This window comes from Pezoporus wallicus, unplaced genomic scaffold, assembly GCF_028554395.1.
Source record: "Pezoporus wallicus isolate ANWC-B61680 ecotype Strahan unplaced genomic scaffold, APGP_CSIRO_Pwel_v1 contig_6897, whole genome shotgun sequence".
In the NCBI taxonomy this organism is placed as follows: domain Eukaryota; kingdom Metazoa; phylum Chordata; class Aves; order Psittaciformes; family Psittacidae; genus Pezoporus; species Pezoporus wallicus.
Genome location: NW_026636510.1, coordinates 1,869,080 through 1,891,509, shown reverse-complemented (window position 1 = coordinate 1,891,509; position 22,430 = coordinate 1,869,080). Strand labels below are relative to the sequence as shown.

At 40.4% G+C, this 22,430-nt stretch overlaps 1 protein-coding gene across 2 annotated transcripts in view; it reads left to right on the top strand.

Annotated features, from left to right (window-relative positions):
- Positions 1-19,794, top strand: part of USP13 (ubiquitin specific peptidase 13) — a 55,119-nt gene extending 35,325 nt beyond the window's left edge. The window contains exons 11-21 of one of the 2 annotated variants that reach the window (XM_057400457.1): positions 2,456-2,581; positions 3,877-4,030; positions 8,547-8,721; positions 10,683-10,771; positions 11,144-11,266; positions 13,522-13,548; positions 14,311-14,454; positions 15,425-15,591; positions 16,109-16,268; positions 17,858-17,942; positions 18,583-19,794. In XM_057400457.1, coding sequence (XP_057256440.1) covers positions 2,456-2,581; positions 3,877-4,030; positions 8,547-8,721; positions 10,683-10,771; positions 11,144-11,266; positions 13,522-13,548; positions 14,311-14,454; positions 15,425-15,591; positions 16,109-16,268; positions 17,858-17,942; positions 18,583-18,676 — 1,344 coding nt within the window. In that variant the 3' untranslated portion in view covers positions 18,677-19,794. Of the gene's footprint in view, positions 1-2,455; positions 2,582-3,876; positions 4,031-8,546; positions 8,722-10,682; positions 10,772-11,143; positions 11,267-13,521; positions 13,549-14,310; positions 14,455-14,736; positions 14,776-15,424; positions 15,592-16,108; positions 16,269-17,857; positions 17,943-18,582 lie in introns of those variants that run through there. The other variant, XM_057400458.1, reaches the window with a different exon arrangement.
- Positions 19,795-22,430: the final 2,636 nt, after the last annotated feature.

The window sequence follows — 22,430 nt, the reverse complement described above, 5'->3', positions numbered from 1 at the left end:
ATGAAGAATAACGTGCTGAAGTTCAGGGATTTGAACTGTTTGAATGAAGTGTCTCTTTCATGTTTAGCCCAGCAGCCACTACTAGCAATGAGATACTAAGATTTTTTTAATTACAGATGGTATCAAACTCTGTCAGGAAGTAGTAGCCATCTGCTGGCATTTCACAATACTTGTGTTGTTCATAAGTTCAATTTAATAAAGTAGTAGTTACATGTGGCATCAGATGACTTCCTTAACTAATTCATAGCATGTATTAGGATTTGAAACAGCTTTTACTGATTTTGTTCTTTGTATTGTAGATTTATTTTAAAAGAAAAATCAAGTGTAGATATTTTCTCCATTCCCTTGCTCTGGGCATAGAAATCTGTTTTTGTCAGTCTGGTGTGCTTTTTTGTTTGTTGTATTTCCCCTTCCCCCAGTAATACTGGTGTGTGTACAGCTAGTATTTTCTCATCCAGAGAGTTGTATTGATATTTATAATAAATATAATTGCATAGGATTTTAGGCCTTCAGTGGTTTCAAGCGTTTCTGCTTTCTGTCTATAAAATCAATTATTAATTTTATTTTCTTTTTTTTCACTTTTTTTTCTCACCTCTCCTACATCCAAAGTTCTCTAGTTTTCTGGGTCTTTGGAATTCATCCAGAGTTATGGGGGGTTGTTGCCTGTAAAAGCATTCGTATGAGATCTCCAGTGGTCCAGCACAGTCTATATTTAGCTGATCTGTTCTGCAACTGTTGATGGGGAAAGTATGCTAGGTATTCTATAAATATTCATGGTACTGTGCAGCTAAAATTTTTAACTGGGGGATTTTAGTCTGGAGATGGCAGGAGTTTTCTTGTACCCACTTTAACATTAAAAACAAGCTGAAAGCCTAAAGAGTTGTCAGCTAGGACCTGAATTTCTACTTAGAGCTTTGCCATTTCTTTTGTTATTTCACTTGAAGTAGAATGGGTTTAGAGGGCAGGGCCCAGTCCTCTTCTAAAGACTGTCATGCTTGACATGTTTCTCTTCTCCCTGCTCAAATGGCTGAGTAAGTGGTGTATGGGTGGAAGCAGGCCTTGATTCCAAACTTACTCCATTATACATCAGGGCAAATGTGCCACATTGCCATATTTTTGCTTCTGATGTACAAGGAAGCCTGATATATAGTAATTTGAGCTGGTTTATGCATTCTTCTTCCTACTCCTAGCTTTGATGAAAGGCAGATGAGGACTCTGAAGCTATATATATGTGTGTGTGTGTGTATATATATATATGTATATGTGTATATATATGTATATGTGTATATATATGTATATGTGTATATATATATGTATATGTGTGTATATATATATGTGTGTATATATATATGTATCCCAAGATTCAGAAATCACTAGAATATCTCTTTGTTCAAGCAATACTGATACTGTCTCTCTATGAGAGCCTTTAAAGAGCATTTGAGCCTAATGTGGTTGCTGGTGTACTGCCAGAAATTGAAAAAGCATTAAAATCGAGAACCTACTTTTGAATTCAGTGGATCTAGGAATACCTGGTGAAACCAAGAGTAAAATTTTGCTCTTCTAGTGTGTGTTTTATGTGCCTTCCATTTTATGCTGCTTTTTCTATTTTCATATTGCTGTGGTAGCACAACTGTAGTAAAGAATGAGGTTGGCCAAGTTTTTAACAGCTTCTAATATCCTAAAGGCTGGACTTCTGGTTGGTTTGTCTTGAAAATTATTTGGTGTCATGGAGGATGAGGGCAAATTTGAGTAAGAGATTCTGACCCTTTCAACTGTGTTATTTAAAAGGCTTAATAGCTAGTTATGTCTTTAGGATGCCATTTGGGGTGGTTCAAAGGCTTCTTGAAATGGTATAGAGGGTGAGAAAGTAAAAACTAGGACTTGGAAACTAAAGATTTTCTAGTTCAGGGTAGTTTCCTACTGAAACTAAAGCAGTATGTTATGGTCCTTCAACATGGCCAACACTTGCAAATTCTTATCCCTTCTTAACAGGCCATCTGGGAAGGCATGCTGCACACATTAGTTGTTCCCTGCTTGATTCTGTAGAGATCTCTGGAAAGGTTATGTCCTGAGTAAAGCTGCTAGCTGACATACCAAAGTGCTTCATGCCCACATATATTTAGGTGGAACAGGGTTCTGAAAAAAAAGTCAGGTTTTAGAAAACAGTGCAAGCCTTTAGCCTTCTGGAAACTACTAACCTTTAGGAAACCTTGAGTAATCTCTTTTAACCTGCAAATGCCATAGAAAAATCAGATAGAGTGAATGTTGTAGGAGCTATGTTATAATACATACTCTAAACTCTCAGATCATGTTTATTAAAATGGAAAACCTGATGAAACCAAAACTATCATTTCTACAGTGGCAGAAATGGGTCCTAGATAGATCTAGTTGAGTAACTTTGGGATATTTGGTCCAGGAATTAATGTTTTAAAAGGTTTCTCTTTCTTCTGTTTAGGCTCAGCACAATGGAATAGCTCCTCAGATGTTTAAGGCTTTTATAAGTAAAGGCCACCCAGAATTTTCCTCTAATAGACAACAAGATGCACTGGAATTTTTCCTACATCTTATAAATCTAGTAGAGGTGAGAACCTGAATTACTTGTTTTCCCTGTTTATGTTAGACAATGAGGATAGAGCTGAGTGGCTCAGGTTTTTTGTTATACTTTTTTAGCTTGGGTACCTAGAAAATGGCACTGATTGAAAAGTATTTTGGTTTATAAACACTTGTTTCTTTAATACTTCCTTCTCTTTACTTCAGACCCTTCTCTGTGTGACCACACGCAATGCTAGTGCTACTGATAACAACAGCTAGAGATATAGAAAGGTCAAGCATTACTGTACAGGCTATAAGATTTATAAACATACATGACTGTCCTTTTAAATTGCTGTTCATTTTATGATTACATACTACATTGAAGTCTGTCTTGGAATATTAATGAATTGGCTATTATTATTATTACAAATTTATATCATAGTTGGGAGTGAACTAATTACCATGTCCAGTTCTCTTACAAGTCCCAGCTCTACATCAGTGGGTCATTATGGGAGGAAGGACATCTCCCACAGCAAAGTGACTCTTTGTCAGTTGAATATTTCTGTATAAAATTACAGTATAAAATCTGTTAGTTCCACTGAGCTCCAACTCAATGCTGTGTGTAGAATAGTCAGTACTGTGCATGTTAATGATGTCTTTCTGAAAAGCAAATTTACAAATATATGTGGCTTTGATTTAAAGCACTTTTCTTGCCCATCCTTCCACCCTCTTCTTCCCTTTTCCCCCAAGAATTGAGGGTATTTATTGACGTTTTACAGTCTAGATGAAGTTATTCACATTTGCATGCATTGTGTTCCATATCCCAAAATACATGTACTGATTATAGGATGGTTAGAAGACATTTTCTGGCTTTTGCCTGATAAGACATTCACTTGAACAATAAAGAGGAGGTATATTATTTGTATGACATTCCCATCTGGACAGTGAACAAGTTGCTTGTTCTGTTTCAGTGCAGATTGAGAGTGGTAGGATAAATTCTGTTTGCTGAAAGGATGCTCCATGTTGTTTACCTGAGCTTTCTATCTTTATTGTAACCTGCCACCTTTGTATCTTCTTTTGTTCACCTTGACTCATTCAGATTTATTAGGACACACTCTGAAAGTTACTATGTGTAGAGAGATACCGCTGTGTATTGCGGACTTCTCTGTGGATGTAAGAGTTCTACATGCAGTAAAATCGATGTAGAATCACAGCAGCATGAGCTGCCAGATCTAGTGCGAGATTGTTGTCTTTGTGCTTGCCATAAAACAATCAGGAGCCTTTGGCTTCTCTGGTCATTTTAATGATTGTCACTTAAATGATCTGATCTGATTTTCCTTTCAGAGGAACCCTGTAGGATCAGAAAACCCTAGTGATGTTTTCAGGTTTCTGGTGGAAGAACGCACACAATGCTGCCAGTCTAGAAAGGTCCGCTACACGGAGAGGGTGGACTATATCATGCAGTTACCTGTTGCCATGGAGGCAGCAACAAACAAAGGTAAGGAAAGCAACTAGTTTATTGACTGACCTTCTGGTGACTCTCAGTCATGAGGGAATGAAGTTCTCACCAGTGTATGATCTCTTTCCATGGATAGAATGGTTCAAGGCCATGTGGCAAATCACACCAATGAACTGATTGGGGAAGTTACTTGATTTAGTTTTTTTTAAAGAAGATTTTACCCACGCATCAGTTTGTGGCTATACCGTTCCTGCTTATATTATTAGGGAAGGAGGATTCTACCTAGATGCTCTTGGCAAGTTTTCAGACAGATTTCTCCTCAAGCTGTGTGTCCTGGGTTCAGCAGTAGCAGTCATTTTTCCCCTTCTTGGTAGCTGGTGCAGTGCAGTGTTTTGACTTTCAGCTCAGGAATAGAGCTGATAACGATGTTTTGGTTTGGCCAAGGACTTTGTGAGCCTCATGCTCTGCCAGGGAGGGAGGGGAAGCTGTGAGGAAGCAGAGACAGGACACCTGACCCAAACTGACCAAAGAGGTATTCCATACCACAGCACGTCATGCCCAGGATGTAACTGGGAGTTAGCCGGAAGGGCTGGGAGACTGCAGGGTTGGAGGAGGTATGGGTCGGTGCTTGGTCGGGCTGAGGGGGGCAAGTTATCGGTTGGCTGGTGGTGAGGTGTTGTATTCTCTTCCCTTGTTATTTCCTTTATCATTATTATCATTGGTAGTAGCAGTAGTGATTTGTGTTATACCTTAGTTACTAAAAGTTCTTATCTCAACCCGTGGGAGTTGCATTCTTTTCGATTCTCCTCTCCGTCCCTCCGGGAGCAGGGGGAGGGCAAGAAAGGGGGGGAAGTGAGTGAACGAATTACCTGACTGGGTTTAAACCACGACAGTTCTTTTTGGCGCCCAACGTGGGGCACGAAGGGTTGAGATAACGACAGATCTGTCCGGATTAATAGTCACTCATCACAATGACGATTTATTGGCTCTCAGAGTTGTTTCTCTTTATCTCACAGCTTCAGAATGTTGTAACTTACGTAGAGCCGGTATTTGCTGTGTTGGTGTTTATCAAGTGTGGGGCCTGGGCTAAGGTTCTTGTCTCACTGTGCTTTATGGCAATGGCTTGTAATACGGGCGGGCTTCAGCAGCAGGACGGGACGGACGTGGCCGTGGACTTGTACCTGGCCGTCCGGCTGCTCTTCACCGGCCTGGTCCTCACCCTATTCTCCATCTTCGTGAGGCTGCGGGAAGCCGAGGGGGAGCGGCCCCGGGAGCTGGCGGCTGCTGAAGAGGCCCGGGAGAGCGGCCCCGGGAACCAAGCGGCGGCGGGAGCGGGGCCGGAGGCCGCGAGGGGACGGCTGCGGGTGGAGGAGGTCGGGGCGGTCGAGGAGCAGAAGGAAGCGGCTGCCGAGCAGCGGGAGAAGGCGGCGGAGGAGCCGAGCCCCGCGGAGGAGCTGAGCCCCGCGGCCGAGCCGAGCCCCGCGGAGGAGCCCAGCTCCGCGACGGCCGAGAGCATTCCCCGGAAGCCGCCTGCCGAGCCCCAGGAGGATGCAGGAGACCACGCAGCATTTCCCAGCAAGGCAGAGGAGGAAGAGCTGGACTCAGGAAAAGAGAAGCCGGCGGTGGGAGAGCCGGCAAGCACAGCAGCTACACCAGCCCCAGTGACAAGCACAGCAGCTGCACCAGCCCCAGTGACAAGCACAGCAGCTACACCAGCCCCAGTGACAAGCACAGCAGCTACACCAGCCCCAGTGACAAGTACAGCAGCATCAACTGAGAGTTCTGGAGGTTTTGAATGGCCTTTGGGTATCCTTGGGACCTGCCTGCTGATTGTGATGGGGATCAGCATGTTGGCACACACACAGGCTGTGTTCTACCCACAACCATTTTGTCTGATCTCAAAAGTTAAGCAGAGTCAGGTTTGGGTCTTGTCTGGGGTTAGACGACGATATAGGGTGACCAAGAGATTTTCCTCAAAGCTGGACAGCCATGAGTGGCAGGGCATGTGGGACAGTATGGGCAAGTATCTAGTCCACTGGGCCCCTCCAGTGCTTTGGAAGCATCAGAGATGGAAGGCAGCTGTATGGAGTACCCAGCAACAAGCTGCAGAAACTGCTGAAGGGGACTGTGAATTATTTTAAGCCTGGTGGGCCCATGGCACTTCAGGCCATCAGAGCAGAGATGCAACATAGTGATGGACTCATGATCGAGGGGTGGACTTAGCAGTGGACACTATTGCCCAGGTTATTCACGAGTGTGAGCACTGCACACAGTCCTGCTCTGGAAGACTGTTACAAGAGATGAAGCCTGACATCATGGACCAGATGGACACAGCAGCTTTATAGGGACTGGTCCGTGCACTAAGATAAGAGTGCGCCGAGATAAGAGTGATGGTATATTGAAAATGTGGGATCTGAGCATGACATGAATGGTATGGAATAAGGGGTGGATAATGTCCTGGGTTCAGCAGTAGCAGTCATTTTTCCCCTTCTTGGTAGCTGGTGCAGTGCAGTGTTTTGACTTTCAGCTTGGGAACAGAGCTGATAGCGATGTTTTGGTTTGGCCAAGGACTTTGTGAGCCTCATGCCCTGCCAGGGAGGAGGGGAAGCTGTGAGGAAGCAGAGACAGGACACCTGACCCAAACTGACCAAAGAGGTATTCCATACCACAGCACGTCATGCCCAGGATGTAACTGGGAGTTAGCCGGAAGGGCTGGGAGACTGCAGGGTTGGAGGAGGTATGGGTCGGTGCTTGGTCGGGCTGAGGGGGGGCAAGTTATCGGTCGGCTGGTGGTGAGGTGTTGTATTCTCTTCCCTTGTTATTTCCTTTATCATTATTATCATTGGTAGTAGCAGTAGTGATTTGTGTTATACCTTAGTTACTAAACAGTTCTTATCTCAACCCGTGGGAGTTGCATTCTTTTGATTCTCCTCTCCGTCCCTCCGGGAGCAGGGGGAGGGCAAGAAAGGGGGGGGAAGTGAGTGAACGAGTTACCTGACTGGGTTTAAACCACGACACTGTGGGACCACCATTAAGTGTCACCACTCAGCAATATATCACAGAGAATGGCAGCAGTTTATTTGATAAAGATGTCAGTGATTTATGATTTAAGACCTTAACCTGGATTTGACTCAGGGATGTGCCACACCACTCGTACTACAATTTATTTACCCTTGTTTTTTTTTGCATATGTGTGCCCAAAGATTGTCATCAGGATTGGATTTCTTTTGTTCTGGACAGTGAACTAGTATATAAAAATTTCTTAATTCTAAAAAAGGAATCAAATATACTAGGCAATAAGTATCTTGTGAAAACAAGCATGTACTCACAAAACCCAACCAAGCAAAAAAAAAAAAACCCACACCAAAAACTAACCAAACACCCCCCCAAAAAAAAAAAACAAACAAAAAACCCAACACAAAACTCCCCCCACATTGGCTTTGTATTTATTAGCAGCAGATGATAAGGCCTAACACGATGATAAAGAATAGGGTTATAAGGCAGTTTGTTGTCTATTATGCCAAAATACACAATTTGGATATCTAGAGCTTTAGGAGAGGTGGGAAGGAGGATGAAGTGGCGGACGTTAGTTTAATATACAGGGGTGTTTTTTTCATGTCTGTGAGCTGCCTGAAACTGCATACTTTTTTTTTAAAGGAGAAAATGTCTGAGGAGGCTAGAGGACTTGGAAGCAGGAGAGAGGTACTGACACATCTTGGTTGCCCTGCAGTCAGTGGTGAAGAGTGTTGTAGGTTAACAAAATAAACATATGCCTGAGGTGGAAGTGAAGGGCACATCACAGGTGCATGAGAAGGGGGATCTTCCTCTGGTTTCCTGCATAATCTCAAAATGAAAAAAATATTTTAAAGCCAGAAGGAGCTATCCTGGTTATTTGATCTGATCCTTTGAAATAGCACAAAACACAGTTCCACCTACTGCTTTCTACCTAGCACACAGGTTCTTGAATGGGACAGTGTTTTAAAATGACCATTTTGACTTGAAAATCTAAGGTTTGTAGAGCTTTACATTCTTTGTTCATCAGTTTCAGTGATAATTCTGTGCTTATAAAATGGCATGTTATTTTCAGGCAACGGCTCAGGAGGTATATTAGATTTTGAATTTAACAAACAGTGCTGCTCAGCTTGCCAGTATTAGGATTCTTTCTGTATTGTATATAATCCTGTCCTGTCTAGAAAGTCAGATGTCACAAACGGCAATAATTTTCCAAGTCATATTGAGCTGATAAAGCAGGTAGTTGGTGTTCTCATTAACACAGGATTCTCACTATCATGGCAAGATTTTAATTGCCTGTTGCCCAGTATTACCAGTTCTATGTTGTCACCATGAACAGAAGCCTTCAAAAAACAGGTGTGGTTGTGAGTGTGGCTCCTGACCCCAATGCAGACAAAAAGATTTGATACCTAGTTAAAGCCATAGAGTGTTTTATTGATAAGTGGGGTTTTGCATTTCTAAAACATTTAAAAATAAGACTGGTGAGGGACATTATAACCATGACAATGTTCATTTAGCTATTACTGTGATATGTATTTCTCAGATGAATTAATTGCCTATGAATTGAAGAGGCAAGAAGCAGAAGCTACAAGGAGACCTCTACCAGAGCTTGTCCGTGCCAAGATCCCATTCAGTGCGTGTCTGCAGGCCTTTTCTGAGCCAAGCAATGTAGAGGACTTCTGGAGCAGTGCCCTTCAAGCAAAATCTGCAGGAGTGAAGTAAGTGTGTGTCTGGCTGCCTATGAAAAATATGTATGGTAGTGCTGTGTGGTTATTTTGGTACCTGGATATGATGCAGAGAGAAACAGACAAAGGCATAGCGGGCTTCGGTATTATATTAGTGTTGGAGTTCACAAATGTAATGTGTAGATCAAGCCTGATGGGAGTTGTAATGACCAACTGAGCAGGAAAGAAATTTTTCTCGTCAGACTTCAGGAAGTGATGTGTTCTGGTTGTTAATAGTTTGAACTTTAAATGCTTGTACCTTAATTGTCTGCCCATGTTTTAAAATTGGATCCTATGTATCACATAGTCATAGAGCTCTGTACTGTGTGGTAGGAGATACAGTCTGTATCTCTGTGCTTAGTCTCTTAATGTCTCATTTCACTAAGGATGCTGAGGGGCATTGTATGACAACAAAACAGGGTGAAGCAAACAAAAGTGTTTTCTTCTGAGAAAGTTCTTTAGATAAATGGAAACTTTTGCATTTGTGAAGTGATGAAAACTTTGGGTTTATTATGTTGTCATATTTTATATTATTGTTTGCATTTGGATTTCAACCCATCTCCTTTGTATGCTACAGTGTTTGGTTGCATCTGATAAGTTTGCTGTAGCTTACATGGGGCCATGGTACAAAGTGGACATATTAAACAAGGAAACCCTGTGTGTTTATAATGAGGTAGATAAAAGAACCAAAACCATCTTGGGCTTAAAAAAGCATTAAGAAGAAATAGTACGGCAGACAGAGATAAGTGCAATTCTCAGGGGCAGTATTTCTTGCTGAGAACAAGAGTTTAGTCTCTCATCTGGCTTCATTTTTATGTCAGCAGCAAGGAGTGGTTGAAAATTACGCTCTGCAACTGGTTTGCTAAGTGACTAGGTAGGTTATATTTTTAGATCACTTAGCATACCAATGACTCATTGCTGTCTTAGGATATAGTTTCAGTGACTTTGTATTGAAAATTGGGAGACAAGTGTACTTGGTGAAGAGAAATTCAACAATCTAAAGGGCTTTTGTATTAACCATGAACATATTGGAAGAACATTCTAGTCTTTAAGTATATCCAAGGTTAATTTGTAATATAGCTGTTCTTCATCCTCTAGGTCTTTACAAATACTGAAAGATGAAGAATAATTTGCTATTTAAAATTATAATTTTTCATGCTGCAGATGAGAAAGTTACTAAAATTGTAAGGTGGTGCTCTGAAGAATTTAGAAAGTAGTTACTTATTGTATGGTAAGAAGACCTTATATTTAGGATGCATTTACTGTACTTGACCCAGAGAGGAAAAGAATGGTGGTACATATAATGTTACACTGTGTTCAGGTTAAACTTTTTGTTAATTGGGTAAATATCAGGGATGCCCTTAAACTTGAGTCATCCTCTATTTTGATAAATATTACAGTAGCTGAGTAAGAATATCGTAAGATTTTTTTTTTTATGCAGCACTTCCATGTGAAAAACTACAAATGACAGCTTTTTCAATCTTTGCTAAATAAAATGCCTTATGGGTGGACTGATACATCATGGGCAATGCTACTGCTACTAGAAAGGGAGTGAATAAAATGCAGATTGAATTTTACTCTATTCTGTCCAAGATGTGTTTTGAGCCTGTGCCCTGATGTTCTAGTCAAGTGTCATTCAGAAATTATTTCCTCACATTCAGCTTCAAAACACCTTGAGTGAGCAAGTTTAATACTACTTTTAATTGTTTTCTATAGTCTTCCTAGAAGCTGAATTGTCTGCAAGGGTTTGAGCTGACATTCAGGGTATGGATGTATAGAAAGGTATTGCCATACTTCTCCACTGCACTTGGAAATGTCTTTGTGAAGTTTGTTTATAAAATCCATCACTTGATCTCACTCAGGGCTCAAGTTATTCATCTCAGTGTGCATGAAGTACTGAAATCTGTGCTGCCTGTGATTTTGTTTCAATGAATTGTGTTTCTTGTGCTTCCCAGGACTTCTCGGTTTGCTTCATTTCCTGAATACTTAGTGGTGCAGATAAAGAAATTCACCTTTGGCCTTGACTGGATACCCAAAAAGCTTGGTATGTGCTTTTTAGATTTACCTTTTTCTCATTCTGCCCAAAGTAATCTGCAAGATTACAAAGTACACACTTTGGTCTATAATGAGAACCTGGATTGAGTCTTGGGTTTACACTGTAAAGATCCTAGCTGAATCTTCTTTCCCCCAAACTAATCTGTCAGGTCTGTGGAGTTAAAATACAGTTCATATAGTCTGGCTTCCTAGATAAAGTGTACTTTAGTGTTCTGACTTTCTCAAATAACTGTTTTCAGGAGGGCAATCCTGGCTGTGTTTGTACTTTGAGTACCAGAGTCTGCGTCTCTGAAGCGGTAGGTTGCACCATGAGGTCATTTCACTGGATTCATAAACTTGGACTGTTTCTCTACTTTTGTAGATGTTTCTATAGACATGCCAGATTTCCTAGATATCAACCACCTTCGGGCCAGGGGTCTCCAGCCCGGAGAAGAGGAACTTCCAGACATTGCTCCTCCCATTATCATTCCTGATGACCCAAAAGGTATTTACTGACTTTCTCTCTTCTTATTCTCTCCTATAGTCCTCTTTGCCTCTAGCACATACTGATTCTCTTTAATCTTCATCTTTTGGAGCTAGGAACAATAAAGCAGCCCTTGTGCTTTTATAATTGAAGACTCTTACAACACCCCACAGCTTTTTGTTTTCCTCTCTACTAGACAACTCTAGATCCTTCCAGCTTTTCTGCTTGGATGTTTTCAGGATTTATGATTGTTGCTGTTGTTCTGGACTATCTCAAAATAATTCGCTCATAGATGGATGCTCTATTTTGTGAAATAGATTATTTCACTTACTTTACTGGTTATAGTCTTGTATACCCTGCTGTGTGGTGGTTGCCTCTTTTGCCGTAGTGTAGTGCTGCTCAGTGGAGCGATCTCTTCATCTGTACTAGCAGAATTGTTTCATGTCTTCCATATGCATGGGTAATCATCCTTAGTTAAGAATAAAGTCCTTGTGCTCATCTTCACTGAATGTTCATTGATATGTAAGACTTAAAGGAATAGAGGAGTGTGTGAACACCTCTAGACTTGTGAAAATCAGCTAAATGTAGGGAACATCTTCTGACCATTCATTGACCTTCAGTGCATGTTCGTCACTCCCTTTCAGTAAAGTCACTGTGCACTTCCCAGGGCTTGGTGTGAAGGACTTGGTCTCAGACCAATAAGCTGAGTCTCATGACAGGTGTTGTAAGTGGGGTGGCGTGTTAATCCACTCATTTCTTACATTTTCATAAGAAGAGGTGTTACTAAACTGCTGTTACCTTCTAAGTACTTTTGTACTAACTTTTGTCTGAAACCTGGTGATAAAGTGGGACTGTAGCTAAATCAATCTGTCAGTTCTTGTGTGTACAGTGAATGGTCCACCCTAATTGGAAGGAATTTTAAAATCTGTCAGTTACTATGATTATTTGCTGTAGGATTTTAGTGTTGTGGTTCTGAGAAGATGGTTTTCTGTTTAGTCATATGGCTTACTTTAATAACTTGAAACACTTTGGTTCAAGGTGAAACAACAAACACGCCATGTCTGCAGAATAGATTCATTCACAGTACAGTGATACTTAAACCACAAAGGACTACAGTTTAAGAAAACCTCTTTACAGGGATAGATTAAGACTCAAAATCTTACTAATTTTTAAATTTCAAGATTTGTTAGGTTGCAGCAGACCCTAGCAGCTGTGCAGGCATGCATAGTCCACTTCTCCGGATGTATGTGGGCTGTACAGGCCATTAAAAGGGGCTCTGTCTCAAGCAGCTGATGTCAAATTGCTGACTAAAATATCTGTAGAGCAGAAAGAGTGTGATTAACATGCTATGCTGCTTTTTTTTTTTTTTTCTTTTAGTACTGTTTCTTTCTCCCTGATATTCAGAAACAAGAATATTAGACTATCCCCCTTCCTCATTCCCTGGCTTTCTCTGGAGGATTAAATGGTTTATAGCAAGTAAAATCTTGGTTTTATAGTGTGACCTTAGACCCAGGTTGCTGCAATTTCCTCCAGATGTCTTAAGCTTGGGTGCTTCGGTATTTAATAGGAAACCAGTAATGCAACTATTCCCATGACATGACTGCCCCATTTGCTTGGATATTTGTACTAGTGGTGGTATAATATCAAGCTGTACATACGTGAAAGGAAGCTTGTACTTGAAATTGTGTGTCAGAGCAAAGGCTATGGAAAAATTGAGTTCTCAAGTTTTTGATTTTGTCCCTTATCTGTAGGATCCTTATCAAGGCTTACTTTTTTTTTTATCCTCTTGCTCAGTGGGCTAACCTAAATTTAGTGTAAATGTATGGGTGATCTACCTGGTTTTTAACAAAACAGATTCTTGCTTAAAATTGGTTTAGGTCAGCCATCAGCTATATTTCTTACCAGTTTATAATACCAGTGACACTTCGCTCTGAGGTTAGTTAGGGAAATTACTAGGCAGAAAACATCCCTGGTTTAATTCATAGCAAAAACATCAGGGATGTGAGGATGAACATGCCTTGCCTGCGTGAGGCATAGAAACATCATATTTTTCTATGATGTCATATATGACATTTCTATGATGACATTTCTATGACATCATTTCTATGACATCATAGAAAAATATGATGTGAGGCATAGAAAACATCAATTGTTTCTGTGACTTTAAAAACATGGATTTGTTTTTCCCATATGAATCTACTTTGCTTTAATATTAAGTTTTTTCCTGTTTGTTTGTTTGTTTTTTGTGTTTTTTTTATTTCTTTCTTAATTTTCAGGTCACATGATGAACAATGTCATGGAGTGTACGTATCTCATTTTTCTGAGACTGGTACTTAAGTGGCTTAAAAAATTTTCATGCTTTTGCTCAGCTAATGGCTTCTCTGTCCTCATAGAGATGCATGAAGTATTGCCCGGCATGCTGATTTTTGTACCTGTTCAGCATTTACTTCCATGTGTGCAGGATTCTTTAACAGTCTGTAGCAACATCAGCATAGCCAGAATATGAGCTGCCCGTGTCTGCTGCTCGTCAGGGGGATCTTGCAGTTCTCAGGGTCACAGCTGCCTGATCCTGTCTCCCTCTGGACTCTAATCTCAGCTGAAGCTGTCAAGCCCTGACATTCAGAGATGAAGTTCAACTGGAGACTGCTAGATCCAGCAGCTGCTGTTTCTCTGACCTGCAAGATCCTGGCTTTAAGAAAGGTGATTGCTTTGGCTGCCATCTCTTGCTAAGCACAGCACCTAATTTCTTCACCCCTTGAAATCCAGTGGTGAGTGCTTTTAGCAAATAAAGTCCTGTAGGAATTTGTAAATGTTTAAGGATCTAATGTAGATTATGGTGACAAAAGATTACCAGTAAGTCCATAATAAATACTATAAAAAATGTCCGTAACAAATGATTTATACAAGGCTGTTTTCTAATGGGTGTGGGCTTATTGTAGTACTAAAACAAATCCAAGTGATATGTGTTGTGATTTGTGTTGTAATATGTGGCACCATGAATAATAAGAAATACTGTATAATGGATAAAATTAGACTTTTATATTTTAGAAGGTCCTTTCTTTTAGCTCTAGATATTGATGAGTGTTCAGTTATGCAACTGGCAGAGATGGGTTTTCCTTTGGAAGCATGTCGTAAAGCTGTGTACTATACAGGCAACCTGGGTGCTGAAGTTGCTTTCAACTGGATCATTGCACACATGGAAGAACCAGGTTAGTGATTGGAAGGTGTAAGTTAAACTCAACTCTTGATTGTATATTTTGGCAGTCAGTAGAAATTTTATAATGGGTGACAGAGAAACAACAGGCACCTTCCCCACCCCAGGAAACCTGAAGGTGTGAGTGGACTTTCCTAAGATGTTCCTGGGATATGCAGATCTTTACCATTGTGTGGCATCCTCTGCCTAGAAGACAACAAATATAAGCTACACCAGAAGTACTCTCCTGTCCTACTGATCATGTGGGCCAGCTCTCTGTTTTCTGCCCTTTGCTTAGGTCCGTGCTGCTAAGGGGGAAGCTGACTTGTGATCAAGTGTAAGTACAAAGAACCCTGTGGTCCAGATGCTTTTCTTCCATATCGGCCTCCTCTAGCTCAGGCTAGAGCATTCATGATATACTTAGAACCTCGGCTATCTAATGGTGGACAGGGCTGCTAGATGTTCTCCACTTCCTGTGTTTCATCCATGCAAAGTCTGGACTCATGATTCAGTGCTGAGTATATCTGAGCACTTCCTTGCCAGGAAACTCGATTTGGTTGAGTTCACTCTTCACGATGGGCTTTTGTGTTGCTTATGTAAACGGGATGAGTTTCACTGGGGCTTAACTGATGTATTTCAGCTATGGAATCAATTGATTTTACAGCTATATGTATATCATCTGAGTGTCGACTTCGGTGCCATCATTGCTTCCATACTCTGCTACTTTCCTGTAGTTTTTTCACTTCTGTGATGTGCCAAGTTGTTACAGATGGCTCAGTATGAGTTTGTCCAGCTAGATATTTTGTAATATGCATGTTTGTTTTGTTGTTTTTAAGGCTTTCCAGGCATCTAAATCCCAAGTGGTCCAATGAAATAAACTTACGTTGATTTCGGGACTGCTTTTGAGGTCCTATTTGTTGTTTGTTGATTTTCCATTTCAGTGGGGCAAAAGAACAAACTGATGAATGTCTCTTTCTTTGTTCCAGACTTTGCTGAGCCATTGGTCATACCTGCATATGGAGAAGTTGCTTCCAATGGAGCAGCTGCATTTGGAACTGTTGGGCTAGATAACCAACCTCCTGAAGAGATGGTTGCAATTATAATTTCCATGGGCTTCCAAAGGAATCTGGCAATTCAAGCACTGAAGGCAACAGTGAGTTCCAGGAGTTAGTTACTGGTAGCACTTGGATTTCATTTCATGTTATGTGCTTTGTTACATGTGCATGCTCAGATGCCTTTGAAATGTGTATAAAAATCCAGTTAATGGGTGATGCACATAGAACTATTCTGCCAAAGCATGGGATGCCTGACTTGACTGGGTTAGAGTAAGGAAGGTGGTTTGTATTTCACATGAATGTTGAAGTGTGGAGGAGAGTGAGAAAAACTCAGCTTCTTTTACCATCTTTTGAGAAACAACCTGGATGCCTGGACTGTGCATCTTCAAGATGAGAACCTGGGGGTCACAGGGATTAGTTGTGGGAGGATTTCTTCTCCATCTGTCAAGCTTCTGCAGAGTGACTGTTGAATACTGTATTCAAGAAAGTAGAGTATGTATCTTACAAATTGTACATGCTATTGAACATGAACCTTCCTCTCTTCAAAGAACAATTAGCAGTAGCATGATGCTAGAGATTTTATTAAAGGCTGCTCTTTTGCTTGTTAATTCACAGAACAATAATTTGGAGCGTGGACTGGAATGGATCTTCAGCCACCCTGAACTCGAGGAAGAAAGTGAGCCTGCTTTGGACATGATGGATATGGACAACAATGCTAATGCCATTATTGCAGAGGCGGGGTCGGAGGGACCCAGGGTCAAAGATGGGTCTGGAAGTAAGTTGTTCTTCAGTGTAGAACTGGCTATCATGTTGTTGTGTCAAACCTATGCCATTCATAGAGCTCCTTTCTGTTTTGAAAGTAGTTATTGTGGGGTTTTTGGATGCGATCCAGGCAATTTACTTCAATCTTGCTTGTAGGTCTGAGTCCAGCTCTGTGGCGCTGCAAGATTCTGTGGGTTGCATTTGCTCAGAAAACTCCCTGGACTCACTGAATAACCTGAGTCAAAGTTTCTTGTTGCCACAGCATATAAGTCTCTGTTGGCCTAGCTTTATTTTTTGTTTTATTGCTCTAAGATAAAAAGACAAAATAAAACTAGGTTGTTTAAATCCTCAGAAGCTGAGCACCCTAAAGATAATATTGCTGTTACAGTTCACCTGAGTTTTTGTCCTCTTGTGGTCTGATGGGAGATTTGATAATTCCTTCAGCAAAGTTCCTTAATCTAAATACAGCAGGTATAGTTGGTATCCTGCATGTACTGTTCAGCTATTTTCTTTTGTTTCTTTTTGTTTGGTTTTGTTTGTTTTTCTTTGAGATTCTCAGTCATACAACTACTGAATAAACCACAAGATGGGGCTAATGTATGGCAAAGTTGTGAAGTAGGTAAAGAGCCTCTTTTAAGTGTAAAAGCATTAGAGTATCAAAGCTCAGTGATGGTTCTAAAATAAGTATATCGCATGATGATTTTTGAAGTGTTTTAGTGACCAGTTCAAGCAACAGAGCATGCTCTAAACTTGTACCTCTGACCTTGATTGCAATGGTCTTACAAGGAAAAAAAAAAAATTAACAGCCAATTTGAGTTTTATTTCTGTGGTTGCTGTTCTTATACAAGAATATTTATTTCTTTGGTCTTTATAACATTAAAAACAATCTTAAGTCTCTTGGAGACATTGGAAACATTGATTATCATAAGGTTAAAAAAAAGATATGGAATAATAATTTTTTGTGGTACTTAGCCTTTATAGACTGAGACCATTTACTGAGTGCCTGAAATCGTGATAACCAACATGATACTGTAAAATGGCTCCAGAAAGCCCTCTCCACCAAAATCCAGGCCCTTGTCCTTATGCAATATCCTGAAAGAAGGTACCCTTTTACTTTTGGTGGTAATTTGGGTGAATGGCATGAATGGGTGGGGAGAAAGAACCAATGTTGAGCTCTCCAGAGACATTAACCACAAAATTTTTCTTCACGTAAAAGGAAGAGGGGTCTGTGATCACACTTGCAGATGTAGCTAATTTGTGTGCAGAGTGAATGCCGTACCTGGCGCTTTCTGTGGTGCTCTCTGTGAACTGGAAATAAATCTGCTGTTTTCTTTCCTAGTAGGGACTGTGATCACAGCCCTGCTGTATATGCACAGATCTATGTGGGTTTGATTTGAATTGTTTTGATTTTTGACAGTGAAACTGGCTGCTAGTTAAAGCGAGAATATGCTGCAGTCTTAACAGAAACTGTGTTTGGGGATGCAGAATCTAAGTTAGGAGTGCTTAGCTGTTTCTCCAGTGTTAGAAAGAAAGCTTCCCCTCGAGTTATATTGTAACTTTAGTAATAAAAGATTTATGGTCCCATTTGTATTTCTTAAACAGGATACGAGCTGTTTGGGTTCATCAGCCACATGGGAACATCCACAATGAGTGGCCACTATGTTTGTCATCTCAAAAAAGAAGGAAGGTGAGTGGAATTGGGAGAGACACAAAAGGATGAACAAATGTTTTCGTTGAAGCGTACATCTCTACAGAGCAGGGTGGCAGGCAAACATTAATGTTGTTACCAGGTATACATTTCCCACCAAAGAAATGGATATTGTTACAGATTGTAGATGTGATGAGTCAGTTGTGATACTGCCGAGGTCTGTGCTGAAATGTACCATCAACTCTACTGTACTTGCTGTTCCAAATCTGTTCATTTTGGGGCCTCAGTTCTGTATCTGGCTTCATTGATCTGAGCTTCCCCCAGCTTCTTTTCATTCCCCATCAGTAGAAACCCATCAAACTATGGGCTAATATTAATACTGCTAGTACTGCAATACTGATCTTGGCTGTGAATTTTATATGCTGCTATTACTTGGCATTGGGAATATCTGATTTTCCTTCACTTGAACTGCAACTACACATTCCTCTGTATGTCCGTCATCCTTTCCAGTTCCTGACTATGCCAGTAATCCAACTTTGGCTATTTCTCTGATCTTTTGTTCTTATGGCAGTACCTAATTTTAGATTTTAAGCTCTTGCAGTCTGGGTCAGAGAAGTCCCTGATAAATTGTGATGATTTTTATACACATGGAATGTAATCAATCTTGTTTCCCTTTCAGATGGGTGATCTACAATGACCTTAGAGTCTGTGCCTCAGAACGACCTCCCAAAGACCTGGGATACATTTATTTTTACCACAGGATACCAAGTTAGGCCTGAAATCTCTTACTTGGCCTTAAAAAGCCGTAAGCCTTTTTAACCAGCCCCAAGCCCCATACAATAAAAAAGAAAATCTAAACCCCACAGAGCACCCCTAGCCCTTGAACTGCCAAAAAGCAAAGGACATCATGGGATATTTAGTTTATTTAAAAAGTCATTTGATGCTGCCTTAAGTGTTAGATGGCAAATTTCTATTAGGTGATGTACATTGTTTTAATTTTGTACATGTTAAAGGATACCTTAAGACCATGCAGATTAGTGGTGGAGTTTGCAGCTAGTATACGGAGAAAACAGAAGTTTCAGGGTTGAACAAAAATAGCCCATCAACTGGGGTTCAGCCCAGCTCCTGCCTGTTCTGACCATGCATCTGTTGAAGACCACAAAGAAATACTTGCACCTTTGGTAAGTGGGAACCAGTGTTTTCAACCAGAGTCAAGACCACTTAGATAAATCATGTCGCGTATAGAATTGGAGTGGGTATGTGAGTGTAATTCAGAATAGAATGTTTTATTTGAGATTATTTTTGATGTAGTGAGAAAATTCCAACAGATACAACTAGAGTCATATCTGTTGTAACCCAGCTTTATATTATTTTGGTTTGCCTTTTTGATGCATAAACCTAAGAAATAAATGGAGATGGAAGCAATCTCCTGCCAGCGCCCTGCACATTTTCTTAGAAAGAGAAATGATAGATTTTACTTTTGCAGATGCAGGTTTCTTCATCTTCTCTTGAATGTTTCTTTTGCAAGTTCTTCCAACAGATTCAGGATTACAGATGGCTAAAGGAAGCAGACTTTCTGACTATAAAATTAAACGCATACCCTTAGGAAAGCTAAGGGTGTTATTTAAATTTTATCTCCTTATGAAGGAGGTAAAGGAGGTGTTAATGTCCCATTATATTTATTTCAGGGAAATTTTCATCTTGACCACTCACATTCCATCTGAAATCAACTTGACAAAGCACTCACAGTGCAATTCTGCTTTCTGCCAAAGATTGCTTAAATACTTAGTTCCATCCATGAGTGGGGGAAATGGCTTAGTAAGATTGCTCATTTATTGATTTGCCTCTCTCTCCTTCCTCCCTTAGAAAATCCCAAACCATCAAAACCAAAACCAAACAACAAAAAAATCTCACCTTGAAGTGTTTCAGCTTTAAGACTTGCAAACACACCAATAATCTGATCTCTTTAACAGACACATTCTGAAGGGGTTTTTATATTTTTGGCAGGTATAAAGGTAAGGGCTGGCTTTTCCTGCCTTTCTTGTGAGAGGGGGAGTAGTGGTGTTATTTCAGTTTGTGTCACAGGTGCAGGCAAGAATATGTATGTGGGGTTTTAAACTGTTTGAGAATACTAGTTCTAGAAAAAGTAAATGGTGAGTGTGAAACCTTTAATGATTCCAAAAAACCCTCAAATGTTCACGGTGTTGGCCACTGCTTAGAGGCTGTTGCTGAAGTTGCTTCATATAATCTTACTGAGCCCTGAAAATAAATTGAAACAGTCAAAAATGAAATAAAAAATAAAATTCTCCTTACAGAGTTCAAGAGAAGCAGGGAGGTATAATTACATTTTCTTTTCAGTTAGTGCCTGCAAGTTTAATAGCAAAATTCAGGCAGCTACATGCTACAGAAGAGAATCCAAATTAAAAGTGATGTTATGAGTAGGGCATTTTATTTTTTCCAGTATAGTTTTTCCTGTAGTCATATAGCCTAATGCAGAGCCAAACCCCACTGCTGGGTGGGTGTTTTTTGTTTTTTGTTTTTTTTTTAATCAGTTTGTGATCTTACAAGATTATGAGAGAAATTCTAGTGCAGTAATTCTGTAGAGTCTAAATGGTGCCAAACTGCTGGGAAAGCTTCCTGCACTTTGTGCTCTTATTGACACAGAAGAGTGACATCCCAGCACATTAATAAGTGGCTTCTCAGATTCAGCTGCCTTGTCATTATTGAGCCACCAGTTCTGGACAAAAAAAAAAACGCTGTCAGTAATTTTTTTGCTTCTTCCGGGTTTTAAATATTTGTGTATTTCACCAGAAAGGGACAGATTTGAAAATGAGATCACGAATTTATTCAGTGATGCACCATCTATTTAAAGTGAAAGAATAAAACTTCCATGTATGTTTGTGCTCTTTCATTTTGGCAGTAGGAAAAGGACAAAAGGCTTCTACCCCTTTGCTTCTATTTTTATTTTTATTAATTTTTTTTTTCAATGCCCAGTTACATTCTGAGGAAGCTCAACAGCAGCTTCCCTCTCACCTCATGAACTTAAAGGGCTGTTTTATAAACTAAACAGATCTGGTGGCCACTACATTTTTAGTTAGAAGCATTGGGTAAATGAAGGTCAACAGAGTAGTTCCTATGTTTGTTACTAAACTGGAAACATGGCTGGTCTCGTGGGGTTAAGGATGGAGTTTGGACGCTTGCAAACCATTTGTCTGGTACGTCCTGAAACTGGGGTGCTGTGGTTAATGGGAGGCACACTTAGGAAGCTGGCACATGAAAAAGGGGAGAGCTGTTCACTGGTTGTGATAGGTGAACCGTAGCAGCTAAGCTTCTGAAATTCCTTGCAGTTCATCACTCTTGCATACTGCCTGCCTACCAGTGGGTCAGAAATGCAGGGAGCAGCTTAGAGGAGAGGCTTATGGGTTGTCTAAAATACAGCACTTGAAAAATACGTTAAAACTTCTTCAGCTATTTAAGGAATTATTTTATTATCTCCCAGGGTGGCTTCCCTCCTTTTTCAAATGGCCAGTTAAGAACATGCCATTTTGTAATGGGCTGTGTGTGAACATCATGAATCTGGAGGAGCAGGGTATGAACTCCTGACTTTTTAGACTAATGTGGGGAGAGGAGTTTTCTTTTGTTTTAAACTTCAGCATGCAGAAGCTGCACTCAGACTGTACTGAATAGTTGACTGATTTATCTGGCTTTGCCTGCTAAAATTTGTATGCACTCAATGGTGTTGGGCCAGGCCTTGATGCACAACCTGGGCAGTGGCTGGTGGGGAAACTGTGTGTCTAGGTACTAAAATAGGGGTTAGGTGTGCTGAGAGCTCCTTGACAAAAAGGGTGGAGGAAGAAAAATCACTGTGAGCTGTTTGAGACAATCTAACATGAGAATTATGGCAAGCCAGGACTTCACAGCAAATAGTAATGTTTTTCTTTTTCAGACTGATTTTTACTTTTTCACATGATACATTTAGATTAGGGTGGAAGGAGGAAGAATTCAACAACTTTTCCTTGTTTTCCTTTTCTCTTCTTATTCCTAGCAGTGTGCTGGATCCAGTAGACCTCTCATTCTGAGTCTCAATCTTCAGTCTCCAAAACATGTGTAGACTATAAGTCCTATTTAATCTGCCTAGCTAAATTGTAATTAAGATAAAAAAATATTCAAAGCTGTAGTTTAAAAACAAGTCTAGGTGTTTCTTGACTGCTGTCACTTGTAATTGTTGTGGGTTCAGTGGCATTACTTCTGACTCTGGTTTAACAGAAACCAGCAACCGTCCATTTATTTATTTATTTATTTCATTCGGGCAGCCTCCCCTGGGTCATAGCACACATTCTGAATGCAGATGCAACCAGAGCTTGTTAGATTGTTTTAGAAGCATCTCCAATTCATTCCTTTTGTTCTCCATCCTGGCAGCAGCCATTTTTATCTTCTTCATTTTCATGCATTGAATGACTATGCAAAATGTGTAACTGGACATAACTTTTTATTCTTTTTCCCATCACCCTTCCTACCTTAATGGCT